This window comes from Doryrhamphus excisus, linkage group LG15 (genome assembly GCF_037039965.1).
Source record: "Doryrhamphus excisus strain RoL-2023G ecotype Guam linkage group LG15, RoL_Dexc_Guam_v1.1, whole genome shotgun sequence".
In the NCBI taxonomy this organism is placed as follows: domain Eukaryota; kingdom Metazoa; phylum Chordata; class Actinopteri; order Syngnathiformes; family Syngnathidae; genus Doryrhamphus; species Doryrhamphus excisus.
In genome coordinates this window covers 3,691,885-3,705,878 of record NC_136371.1, presented here as the reverse complement: position 1 = coordinate 3,705,878, position 13,994 = coordinate 3,691,885, and the positions used below count along the sequence as shown (strand labels likewise).

General features: G+C 40.4%; 1 protein-coding gene across 1 annotated transcript; it reads left to right on the top strand.

The window, feature by feature from the left end:
* The first annotated feature begins 370 nt into the window (after positions 1-370).
* Positions 371-11,989, top strand: LOC131104214 (chemokine-like protein TAFA-4). Its single transcript, XM_058051170.2, has 5 exons — positions 371-660; positions 1,165-1,287; positions 2,001-2,156; positions 4,654-4,778; positions 8,145-11,989. Exons 2-5 carry the CDS (start codon positions 1,170-1,172, stop codon positions 8,154-8,156), a joined length of 411 nt encoding a protein of 136 aa, XP_057907153.1. The 5' UTR covers positions 371-660; positions 1,165-1,169; the 3' UTR covers positions 8,157-11,989.
* Positions 11,990-13,994: the final 2,005 nt, after the last annotated feature.

Sequence of the window (13,994 nt, the reverse complement as noted above, 5' to 3'; positions counted from 1 at the left end):
AACCTAGAAGTTCACTAATACTTTCACTAATTTTTCATTTGGTAGATTAATGTAAATAAACTTAACCACACCATAATAAGTCAAATCCAAATACACGTAAGTAAAAAGCATCCATTAATTTAGAAAAACCCAAACAACAATATTTGTGTTCCAGCCAAAGTTTTATTGTGGTTAATGGAACTGGACAGTATTTGCATGTCTATTAAGGATTTGGTCCTGTTCCAGTATTTCAGACCTCCTCACCCTTCTCCCATGCTCGGCGACCACACTGTTGACACGATGTCAACACTATGATGCACTTTAAGCTTCTTAGGCGCTAATGAAAGTGGGCGCACATTGTGTAGGAGACAGATGGCCCCTGTCTTGATTAAGTTCTCATTCTCCCGCCTGGGGGAAGCTGGCAGGCTTTGTTGGGCCGGCGTCATCCCAGAGGAGAGGAGCTCATGTGTGAAAGTGCAGCACACGCTTCTTTGCGGTCTTTCTTCTTCTTTGCCTTTTTTTTTTTTTTTAGGACTTTTTTCTCTTTTTTTCTTTGTGAAAGTGGAGCAACACCTGCTACAAAGTTTTGCTGAAACTAAGTTTTCCATGATGTTAATTCTGAAGGACACAAATGGAAGCTTGAAAAGTCATTTGTGTTGTCACTAAAGAGCAGTGGCAGAAGTAAGTATATATTTACTCAAATGGTAATAATGGTCATAATTTGGCTGTTATCATTCCGGTGACTTGTTTATTGCTGACTTTACTATTATATATAAGATAGTTTTGTTGTAATTTGGATTGCATATACATTTAATTCATGATTTATTCCTGATTTTATGAGTAATGTGTGGTTGCAAGACTTTAAAGAAACTTAGAATAAGGAAGTGTTTATGCTTTTTATGCTGTAATGTGGCATTTTGGCATTCCTGTTCACGCATGATTCGTGGAGTCGGACTTGTTTACAGAGTCGATCCTGTAGAGCACACACTTGCTTCCAGCCTGAAGCAGTATTGTGACTCAGAAACGAGAGCAAGGAGTCTCTTCCGTCAGGCTTTCGTTGGCATTTTCGTGATTTGGCCTTGATGGGACACTCATCCATGAGCACATTGGGAGACATGCAGGAGCACCAGTGATTACATTATTTAATATGGTTAAAATGTACTCTTTTTGTGTGTGTATGTGCAGGTAAGATGACCCTGGCTATTGTTTTGATGAGAGCACTCCACTGGGGTCTCCTTCTTCTATGCTTTGTGAGCTTGTGCAGCCAACAAGAGTCCACTGGCAACCAAAGCTCCAAGGAACTGACAGGTATGCGTCCCTGTCTCCAACCAGACCAATGAACAACCCAGGGGGACTCATTAAGGTAGCTGGTCACCTGCTTAAGTTCCTGATTCAGTTTGAGAGTCCAATTCCCTTTGCGTAACCACCACTTTGTCAAAATGCACGATGCTTCAGCAAACTCCGTGACAAAAGTACCACATATTTTTCCTCTATCGTTGCTATCGTTTATTTTTTTCAATGCAATTAGAATTTAATCTTGGGTCCCTGTGAGTGTTGCCAGCCATGCAGGCACCAGCCAGACTCCAAAGGTTTCTCTCTCTTTATCTCTCTGCTTGGCTGAACCCCAATTTAAAGTCAATTCAGCGTGCATCCATATGAATCACATGCGGAGTCATAATCAACAACAACATCCAGTTGATGCACTTGAAATGCATGTACTCACTTGTGGGTTGTGGGTATGCTTGAGCCTACTTTATTCCAGCTGGATTGAATGCACCACCATGAATATGCACATTGTAGTTGTCTCCAGTCAATGAGTGCTGATGGTCTTCATCCACTTGATGGTGCTGTAGCTTTGACAAAAAAAAAATCTGGCACAATTTATTTTTTTTTTAAATCATTTGGACCATAAATAACCACATTTTTTCTAGATAAGACACACATCTTTTTCTAGTTACAAACCATAATGCTTAAACTGTATGACTAATGACCTCCTTTCTTTCCATATTGTCCTCTTAAAGGGTCATCGAGGGAGAGGACGGGGACTTGTGAAGTGGTTGCGGCTCATCGATGCTGCAACAAGAACAAGATTGAAGAGCGCTCTCAGACAGTCAAGTGTTCTTGTTTCCCAGGACATGTAGCCGGGACAACAAGGGCACTGCCCTCTTGTGTTGAAGGTTATTTTATCTTCTAAATGGTCTTCTAAAAGCAAAACCCGCACAGTTTAAGTCGCTACCTTAAACATGGGGCTACTGTTTCCGTCTGGACTGTTGTACACTAACCAACAAAAAAATACTGTAGTGTTATTTGCTAGTTTTATTCAGTGGAACCTCAGTTAGCGTACGTCCCAGTTAGTGTGTTTGTCTTTGTCTCAGTTGGCGTCCATTGTATAGCCAGCAAACTCATTCGTTCATTCATTTTCTACCGCTTAATCTCACAAGGATGGCGGGCCTGCTGGAGCCTATCCCAGCTGTCTTCAGGCAAGAAGCGGGGTAAATCCTGGACTGGTCGCCAGCCAATCACAGGGCTCATTCATCGTTCATTTTCTATGGCTTTTCCTCACGATTGTCGCGGGGGTGCTGGAGCCTATCCCAGCTGTTTTCAGGCGAAAGGTGGGGTACTTCCTGGACTGGTCGCCAGCCAATCACAGGGCTCATTCATCGTTCATTTTCTATGGCTTTTCCTCACGAGGGTCGCGGGGGTGCTGGAGCCTATCCCAGCTGTTTTCAGGCGAGAAGGTGGGGTACTTCCTGGACTGGTCGCCAGCCAATCACAGGGCTCATTCATCGTTCATTTTCTATGGCTTTTCCTCACGAGGGTCACGGGGGTGCTGGAGCCTATCCCAGCTGTTTTCAGGCGAAAGGTGGGGTACTTCCTGGACTGGTCGCCAGCCAATCACAGGGCTCATTCATCGTTCATTTTCTATGGCTTTTCCTCACGAGGGTCGCGGGGGTGCTGGAGCCTATCCCAGCTGTTTTCAGGCGAGAGGTGGGGTACTTCCTGGACTGGTCGCCAGCCAATCACAGGGCTCATTCATCGTTCATTTTCTATGGCTTTTCCTCACGAGGGTCGCGGGGGTGCTGGAGCCTATCCCAGCTGTCTTCAGGCGAGAGGTGGGGTACTTCCTGGACTGGTCGCCAGCCAATCACAGGGCTCATTCATCGTTCATTTTCTATGGCTTTTCCTCACGAGGGTCGCGGGGGTGCTGGAGCCTATCCCAGCTGTCTTCAGGCGAGAGGCGGGGTACATCCTGGACTGGTCGCCAGCCAATCACAGGGCACATATAGACAAACAACCATTCACACTCACATTCATACCTATGGACAATTTGGAGTCGCTAATTAACCTAGCATGTTTTTGGAATGTGGGAGGAAACCGGAATACCCGGAGAAAACAGGCAAACTCCACACAGAGATGGCCGAGGGTGGAATTAAACCCTGGTCTCCTAGCTGTGAGGTCGGCGCGCTAACCACTCGACCACCGTCAGCAAACTCTTGTTGTGTTATTCACTCCATTGAGTCCAACTGTGTTCTTAATGTAATGTTGCATAATATCGTTGCCAAAGACACAATGTGACAGTGAGATAAACATGGATCTCGTCTCATTAACCTAAAATGTAGCCAAATAAAGCTACGAGTGCCAGCATTGATCCATTCATTTATTCACTTATATGCATTTACAGTTATTTCATACAGGTAAAACTATTATTGCAACACTGCTTTGACATCATCGACAGGCAAAGGACCTGATTTTCGGTTCCTGTTTCCATGTGTTAGCAAGCTAATAGTCTGCTAACAAGTATGGTTGGTGATAAATAATAAATTTGCAGTCACGCAGTGTATCAATAACACAACTAAATATGTGCCATAATGTACGCTACTTGGAAAATGTATGCCAGCTTAGGCAAAAGTTTGTATTTTTCCAATATTGATTTAAAAAGCGCGCAGGCAGACCTCACAGCTAGGAGGACCAGGGTTCGATTCCACCCTCGGCCATCTCTGTGTGGAGTTTGCATGTTCTCCCCGTGCATGCTTGGGTTTTCTCCGGGTACTCCGGTTTCCTCCCACATTCCAAAAACATGCTAGGTTAATTAGCGACTCCAAATTGTCCATAGGTATGAATGTGAGTGTGAATGGTTGTTTGTCTATATGTGCCCTGTGATTGGCTGGCCACCAGTCCAGGGTGTACCCCGCCTCTCGCCCAAAAGACAGCTGGGATAGGCTCCAGCACCCCCTGCGACCCTCGTGAGGAAAAGCGGTAGAAAATGAATGAATGAATGATTAAAAAACACAGCGGCATGGCGGTCGAGTGTTTTAGCGCGCAGGCAGACCTCACAGCTAGGAGGACCAGGGTTCGATTCCACCCTCGGCCATCTCCTCTGGCGACTCCAAATTGTCCATAGGAATGAATGTGAGTGTGAATGGTTGTTTGTCTATATGTGCCCTGTGATTGGCTGGCGACCAGTTCAGGGTATACCCCGCCTCTCGCCCACAAGACAGCTGGGATAGGCTCCAGCACAGCGGTAGAAAACGAATGAATGATTAAAAAACACGCTAACTGGGACGTATTGTATTTTTTTTTTATTATCAGTTTACCCATAATGCAAATTTAACATCAAATTGAATGACTTCAATTTCAACAGTGTTAATATGTTATTATCACATCTTCCTGCAGCTTCAATCGTGCATCAGAAGTGGTGGTGTAAAATGAAGCCATGCGTGGAAGGGGAGGAATGTCGTGTTCTTCCCGATCTGACTGGCTGGTCGTGCATCTCTGGGAACAAAGTCAAGACCACCAAGGTGAGGGAAAGTTGTTCTTCTCCATGTCAGACAACACCAAATCTATTTGTTTACGACATGCTTGAGCACAGTGCATTGGAAAAATCCCCCACACCTTTTTGCATTACTTCAATGCAAAAAAAAAAAAAAAAAAAATCATCCGCAGTGCTTATTACACCATAAGCTCTCCATTTGAAAGCGAAGACGAATCACAGTGATCACTGCTCCCAGCGGCCGTCTCTGCTCTCCAGCAGACACAGTGGGCTCACAAAACCTAATTCTATAATCTGCTGAATGATGGGGCCAAGAGGACAAACACGAGAAAAAGCTGTAAACTAATACTGTGCACTAAAACCCGTGTAATTAAATCTGACGGCCAATGGAAGCGGCACCACATTTAGAAACATGCTTTCTCAAAAATGACCCCTTTGTTGGCTTGTTATGGATCCTTTGTGACGCAGTGGCAGGCAAGCACATGCAGCGTGAACATCTTGATCGAAAGAAACCCACTCGTCCTGCCAAGTTCCACTATATACCATCCAACCACAGAATGAAAAAAACGCAAATGTAATTTATGCTAACCATTGGCTAAATCCGCCCCGCGCTCCTTTTCCTGATTTCCCTCTTTTAGGGCTTTTGCTAACTGATTCCGCAGCAGGTTTGCTACAAAAAATGTTGAAAGGACCTATTATGCAAATGTTCCAACCCTTTGTATTGAGCCGAGGACTACTATAAAGCAGCTACACACAATAACCCACACAGAAAACGTTCTAGATCTTCTAGAATCTGCACCTATTCTAGGGTGTGTTTCCTTGTATTTGTGCTTCCTGCCAAAACGGTCAGTTTTAATTGAATCCCCTCAGTGTCTGTCTCCGGGCACGCCCACTCTGCTGTGATTGGTCACACTCCCAAGTGCTACCAAAGTACTTCCTGACTACTGTGTCTAATTTCGTGGGTATATGAGTTGATACTAAATGAATAAAGTCTTAATTGGAAAGTGTTTCGGAGCTACTGGCAGCTCATGAGCAACTGGTTGGAGACCCGGAGTGGTAACGTAGACACCGTTGGTGCAGTGGAGCTCAAGAGAAGCCAGATAATCTGGGCGCTGCCTGCAACCTCACCTGCCCAAAAGAGGAGCACTCATTGTCGGACACACTTTGTCAGAGGGCATCGGTGGAGCTCAGAAGCTAAGCGTTTAGTAACTGCAGACAACCTTGGCACAACATCGATAGAGGAAATGTGGTCATTTTTTGCGAGACAGTGGGAAACACAACATTTGAAGTACAGTAAAGTCTCGTTATATCGATATTGTCGGGAGTCGGAAAAAATATCGATATAACCGGACTGTCGATATATCCGATCCTGCGCCGAACTGCATTAAAAGTGGGCAATAATGCACTCGACATTGTTCTATAGTATAGAACAATGTCGAGCAGCTTAAATCAATCTTTGCTTAAGGATTTCAATACCAAAAAAGAACACGAACGCCAACATGTACATATGAAAAACAGTGATTATTGCAAGCCATAAAAAGATATCTGAATACAACACAATTAAATACATGTATTTGTACGCTTGTGTCTTCGTTGGAATAGGTGTGTATGCTATGTCAGTTGGTTCTTCTGTTGCAGGCATGTGTTTGGCCAGCTATGTGGGGCGGGTTGAGCATGACCTGTGAACCAGGAAGTGCGGGAATCGGTGTGTGTGCTGCGCTCTGGTGGTGGAAGTGTGAAAAATAAAGTTGACTGGAAGCAGCCGTTCGCCGTGTTCTTTTTTGGTATTGAAATCCTTAAGCAAAGATTGATTTAAGCTGCTTTTGTATCGATATAAGCAGACCAAATTGGCTGGCGGGAGATGAAAAGGGCATCCTAGTAACCGGATTATCATAATAACCGGGTATCGTACTAACGGAACTAATTATATCATAAAAGACTAGAAATTTGCCGGGAAATGAAAATAGTATCGTAATAAGCAGTACTTTGTTATAACCGATATCGATATAACAAGACTTTACTGTACATTTATAGGTCAGAAAAGTGGAAAAAGCATAAGAAAGCATCCCTTTAAATGAATGCACATAACACAATAAATTATGTTTAAGTGCAAAGTGTTATGAGCAGTTTGCCATTTTGGGATAACAGAAAGATTTTGCTTTCAGACTTACCAGCCAGTTGTGAAGTGTAGTCATTTCTAGTCATTTGTAAGCCTGTGAATATTCTCATTCATCCAGGTCAGGGGTCCCCAAACTTTTTCCTGTAAAGGCCACATAACTTTTCCTTTCTTTGAAAACATTTATTGTTTTGTTTAAGAAAGCCACATATCACAAATGTTAATAACCCCTCCCGGGATCTTCACAGGAAAAAAAAGATACTGCAGAAGGATGGAATAGAATGTCACGTTCCATGCGAGTATTAAGGCTGTATTAAGCCTCTTTCATCCGTGCAGAGAGTATCAGAGCCTGGCGGACCATGCGGCGAGTATAAAGGGATACTCAGGGATACTTGTCCAACAGAGCTGCGTGGAACGTAGAAATGGCCTTTATATACGCGGAACTCACGAATATGGCAAGCATTAAACAGGCTTTTGGAAAAGAAAAAAAAAACAGTGTCTCTGGTATTGTTCACGGGGGGGCGGACATAATGTTGCATGCGGGCTGTAGTTTAGTGACCGCTGATCTGGGTCATTGTATGGAATCAATCGCAACTGGACTGTTCAGGGTGCAATTGAGACGTTTCCACCCTCATCTGAACAGGCTTCATTGCTTTATGGTAATGGTAATGGTAATGGTAATGGTAATGGTAATGGTAATGGTAATGGTTTTATTTAATTTGAACATGCATTAGATTGCAATTGAATGCATCACATAATCAGTTCACAGTTCCACATGTCCAAAAGGAGTAGGAAGAAGCAAAGCTTATTAAATCCTACCCCTCCATCTGGTACTTTTACAATCAGCAACTGTTACATTTGTTCACTTCCTGCTTTCCATAATACAGTTTAGGGTTTTTTTTTAATTTTTTTTTTTTATGCTCATCAGTCGAGTCTAAGAACTTGGTGCAAAATCCAATCTACCTGTATTTATCCTCTAAGGGAGGGGGCATGTTCAGAGAGAAATGGTTTGGCTCTTAGGTGGTTTCAAATGACGATTGTTCTCAGACTATAGCTGGGGATGTCATACAATTTCATGTAAAAAAAAAATCAAAAATATCCCTTAAGTCCACAAAAATATTTGAAGTTGCAGAAAAAAATAACACTTCTATATCTCAAAATTCCAGCTGACGTATAAGCAAGAGTTGGGGTACATCCTGGACTGCACCGTTCAATCACAGGGCACGCATATGTTCATCATAAAACTAATTATAGCTCTTTTGTTTTGTTTTTTTTTAGGTGTCACGGTAGGAAGTCATCAGCTCGGTCCAACCAATCAGAGCACAGCCCCTGCTTGGAGCAGTCATCTAAAGTAACTCTGGACCCTGAGGACTGTTAGAGCTTAAAATAATATATATTTAATTAGATATTTCCTGCTTCACATTAAACCGCAGGAACTCATTATTTAAATATCCTTTGTCTTGAACACAAATTTGGTCTGGGTTAATCCCACGGAGTGAACAATTTATTAGCAAAGATAAAATGAAGCGGCGCCTTGTTCCAATCCAAACAGTCAGTTCCTGTGAGAGTTTATTTGACAAAGTGGATGAACTGAGAACATTATTCATATATTGGCTAGGTTCGGAGTCGTGCGCTAGAAAGCAGAATTTGTCGATTTTGTCAAGCATAAATACCGGAAAATGTATTATTGTGTAGAACAACATACTTATAATACTTAAGACTCACTTTAATTTCTATAAAGAGGTCAGTTCCCTTTGGACTAGTACTCAAACACACACACTTTTCAACTCCATGGATTGGACAGGCCACCAGACAAGCATGCAGACAATCCTGCACCCCCATGCAAAACAAGCACTGTTTGAAATGCTAATCACAAAGAGAAAAGAGAAGAGGAGCATCTTCACTGTTGAGAGTATTTACATCACGCATTTGTTTATCTCTTCAAACTCAGTGCTCCTGTAGAGTGGAGGCAGCTTATTGTAATGGTGGTGAACATTGGAGATTTTCTGCCACTGAGCAGAAGTGTAGCCACTAACAGAATGCTTGCTGGTATTATCACTTCATCTTCTTTATGAATAATATTCCTCCTGGACCCACTCTCATTGCCTGTGTGTTTTATCTCTGGTGTTCAGCCACTGTGCTTGCATTTCAATTTTTCAATGAGATAAGGCTATATTAACAAGAATACATTTCATACCTTTTAATCTGACACATTAGATGATAATGAATGTCACATATTTGGGATGGATTTTCATGGCGAAAGCGTGGTGGAGCGTGGCGCACCCCGTGCTTTAATGGTACTTTTATCCAGTGCACCACAGTGCGTAGTCAATTTGGTAATCTGGTAGACTGGGCTGCACCGAGATGGGCGTGGTGCTCGTATTTTCAGCTTGTTGCGGTGAAAATTACGTGACAAAACAGTGCGCCAAAGGTGCGCTGAAAGCTTGCCAGATCCGACCTGATCTATTCTCTCTATTCGTACCCGGCGCAATGGCTGACAAGCATGCAGTGCACACATGTCACCAAAACCTCAGGTTTTTGAGAGTGTCAGGCACATTTCAATGCAATAAACAATCACAGCAACTACTATTTAATGTAACCAGATGAACCAGCATGTACATTTTTTTTTTATTAAAAGGTAACTGCACTTTTTTGCCCATCTGTCACAATTGTTATGTGAAACATTAACACATATTTCCCAAGTTCGATTCCAGCCTCAGCTATCTCTATGTTTACTTTGCATGTACTCCGGTTTCCTCCCACATTCCAAAAACATGCTAGGTTAATTGGCGACTCCAAATTATCCATAGGTATGAATGTGAGTGTGAATGGTTGTTTGTCTCTATGTGCCCTGTGATTGGCTGGCGACCAGTCCAGGGTGTACCTGAAGACAGCTGGGATAGGCTCCAGCACCGCTGCAAGCCTCGTGAGGATAAGCGGTAGAAAATGAATGAATTAATATTTTATAAATTAAATTAAATTAAATTAAATTAAATTAAATTAAATTAAATTAAATTAAATTAAATTAAATTAAATTAAATTAAATTAAATTCCATTCAATTCCATTCAATTCAAATTTTTTTTTGAATTCAATTAAATATATTCAATGAATGCATGAATATAAGTTTTGTATTTGAAGTTTTCCTGCTAAGAAAACAAGCAGCAGGTCTGACAGGGTTCATCTTTCTGCTAATTAAGCCGTGTGACAATCAGGTGTACCTGTATCTCGGCAGTTCCCCCCTGAAGTAGCTGCCTCTAACCCCTGCAGCGCCTGTTGTAGTATAAGCAAGCATTTAAAATAGAAACTACTTCATGAATTCAAAGAGAGAACAGTCTAATCGCAGTAATTAAAATTTGGAGTCTTTTAGGAGCCTCTTTGTTGAGCCGTTCTATCGCTCAGCGAGAAAGGAGTGAATTAGATGCAGACAAAACCACCATAATTAAGTCTCCTTAGTGCCACATAAACCTTAATCTACATTGGATTTAATCTACTTAATACACCTCTATCTTAATCCACAATCAAACCATCAATAAAATAAAAAACATAGTATAACAACAATGATAAAGAGAGATGCATTTTGGCATTGGGGATGAATACCATCATTAATAAAGTAAGTCAGAGATTGGCACCATGTTATTTTGGATCATTTGTTGAGGCAAATCTGAAATCTGAGTTAGACAAACAGCAACATTACTAATCTAGTTTGAGTGACATGGGTCGACATTACTGATTTGGCAGATTATGACTATAAGAACCTGAGCTCTAATTGGACAAAAAATCTACAAGTTCATAGAAAATCTGAATTTTAAAGGGACAGGAATGTTACTGTTACTGAGCACTATAAGAGCACTTGTCTTCATACTAGCAATTTCAAGGCAAGGCAAGTTTGTTAATAGAGCACCATTCATACGCAAGGCAATTTATTGTGCTTTACAGAAAAGAAGGGTAAAAAGCACTTCTATGAAAACATAGAATCATTCTAAAAATCACAAATTTCCACAAACCATTTCATAAAAACTAAAAACATATATAAAAATAAAAATAAAAATAAAAATAAAAATAAAAATAAAAATAAAAATAAAAATAAAAATAAAAATAAAAATAAAAATAAAAATAAAAATAAAAATAAAAATAAAAATAGTCAGTTCCACATGTCCAAAAGGAGTAGGAAGAAGCAAAGCTTATTAAATCCTACCCCTCCATCTTGTACTTTTACAATCAGTAACTGTTACATTTGTTCACTTCCTGCTTTCCATAATACAGTGTAAGGTTTTTTTTTTGTTTTTTTTTAAATAATGCTCCATTATTAAATAATAATGAAATGATCCAGTCTGGAGATGTTAACTAGATGAGTGACTTGTGGTTGCAAACTAACCAGCACAGACTTTAGAAATCTAGCAGGCAGCACAATAATGGACTCAGACTGCAGATGATGTCTTCGACTGTTTGTCAATGACAAATATTAATATAATATGAATGCTCCGTGACCCTTGCGAGGATAAACACGTGTATTTATTGAATATTTTGTATATAGTCACAATTCTGAAAAGTTTGTTGATACAAGTTTTGTCTTGGTAGCTAATAGAAGCAAAGTGTCTCGGGGCTCATGAAGAACATAATGGAACCACGGTTCTCTCTCCTCTCAATGACTTTTCCCCATCTGTACTTCTAATAAAAAGTGTCAACAGAAGTCACACAGTCTATCTCAGTGTGCATGTACTTAAGAGTTTGTGTGAAGTAAATTAGGGGTCTTTTACTGCAGGCAAGTCCGGTAGCAATATAAGCCAGTCAGAGCAATAAAGAGAATGTAGTTTGGTCATGGCTCAGAGGCTTCTTCTATTGGCTTTGTCATTATGCACACAAGCTGAGATTGGCTTTCCTGCTTAATTAAAAGTGAGCCCAACTGTTAGACTTTAAGAATAAACGTTAATTGAACAATATTGATGCTTTTGTCCTGGTGTGATGTGTTCACATGCATTAGTTCTTCATGGCACCATCTTCCTAAAACAGAAACCCAACTTGAACAAATGGGAGTATCATTATCAGTGTGATGAATATAAATACATACAGAACACGCTTAACATTTTTATTATTTTCATATTATATGATATATAATGGGCGGCACGGTGGTCGAGTGGTTGGGTAGGAGACCAGGGTTCAATTCCACCCTCGGCCATCTCTGTGTGGAGTTTGCATGTTCTCCCCGTGCATGCGTGGGTTTTCTCCGGGTACTCCGGTTTCCTCCCACATTCCAAAAACATGCTAGGTTAATTGGCGACTCCAAATTGTCCATAGGTATGAATGTGAGTGTGAATGGTTGTTTGTCTATATGTGCCCTGTGATTGGCTGGCCACCAGTCCAGGGTGTACCCGAAGACAGCTGGGATAGGCTCCAGCACCCCCGCGACCCTCGTGAGGATAAGCGGTAGAAAATGAATGAATGAATTAATATTTTCTATAAATAAAATAAAATAAAATAAAATAAAATAAAATAAAATAAAATAAAATAAAATAAAATAAAATAAAATAAAATAAAATAAAATAAAATAAAATAAAATAAAATAAAATGAATGTGAGTGTGAATGGTTGTTTGTCTATATGTGCCCTGTGATTGGCTGGCGACCAGTCCAGGGTGTACCCTGCCTCTCGCCCAAAGACAGCTGGGATAGGCTCCAGCACCCCCGCGACCCTCGTGAGGAAAAAGCGGTAGAAAATGAATGAATGAATGAATGAATGAATGAATGATATATAATATAAGATATTTACTTCTGCAAATACAAAAAATTGGTGTGAAGATTGTTGTTCAGTACCGTATTTTCGCCCATATTGGGCGCCCATTACGGATACAGATACAGTAATATACTGTATATAAATACTCCTTGAGTGTTGACATTTCTGACTTTAATTTAAAGAGAATATGAATAATGATAACAAATAATTTTGGGTCACCGAAAAAACAAGACAAAACCATTTTACTACAGGCAATGGTTTCATGCATCCACCAAATTAGGGTATCCAAATTTCATAAACTATATTTAATTGTCCTGTGTGTGTATTTGTGTGTATATTAATTTACTGTCAGTCTCATTTAGACTCAAACATGATGCTGTGGAGAGAATAGTGAGAGAAGAAAACATCCTACAGCAAGACTCTCCAGCCGAGGCGAGCGATTGTACGAAGTTGGTTGCTGCTCATTTCATGTCAGATGACAGATGACGGCTGCATTATGTCACAGCATGCCACAAAACAAACCTCGCTTAGCTCAGCCAACTGTGTCTCTAAAGGATGGAGGAGATACTGCAAAAACTGTGTTCACTGGAGCTCAATGACGAGCCACCGTTGACCTGTGGCTTTTAGAAGGCATATCAACCTGTTGCACCTATATAGTTTCCTTTGGGTGCTCTGGATTATGAATATAAACACATTTACATTTAATGGGTTGTTATCTTGTACGTTGTATAATCATTCCACATTGGAAAATCGTCACATAGCACAGTGTTATTATTGTGTTTTGGGTCAAATGTTAAGAAAGTGTGACAAGTTATTGTTGGACTTGGATGGAAAAGTACGCCTGCTCAGATAAGTGAAAGGTTAAAGGTCAACATGTCAATAACAACAATAAATGGAGGCTACGGCTGGGTGATATATCAATATTTTAGCAGCTATTTTTTAAGATAATTAATCATTTAGGATTTTTAAAAATGTGAATATTGCATAAAGCTTTGTCCTCATGTTAAGTATTTATTTTTTTATAAAACTACTTGACAAAAATATATTTGTTTTTGATTTTCACTTTGTGGAATATTTTATTTTATTTTATTTTATTTTATTTTATTTTATTTTATTTTATTTTATTTTATTTTATTTTATTTTATTTTATTTATCTAAAATATTAATTAATTCATTCATTTTCTACCGCTTATCCCAGCTGTCTTCGGGTACACCCTGTACTGGTGGCCAGCCAATCACAGGGCACATATAGACAAACAACCATTCACACTCACATTCATACCTATGGACAATTTGGAGTCGCCAATTAACCTAGCATGTTTTTGGAATGTGGGAGGAAACCGGAGTACCCGGAGAAAACCCACGCATGCACGGGGAGAACATGCAAACTCCACACAG

Bases quoted from the DNA above. Each gene is read 5' to 3' on its own strand.
- LOC131104214 (XM_058051170.2), top strand. From the start codon at position 1,170: ATGACCCTGGCTATTGTTTTGATGAGAGCACTCCACTGGGGTCTCCTT. The intron at 1,288-2,000 runs GTATGCGTCCCT...GTCCTCTTAAAG, and splicing joins AAGCTCCAAGGAACTGACAG to GGTCATCGAGGGAGAGGACG. The intron at 2,157-4,653 runs GTTATTTTATCT...ATCTTCCTGCAG, and splicing joins ACTGCCCTCTTGTGTTGAAG to CTTCAATCGTGCATCAGAAG.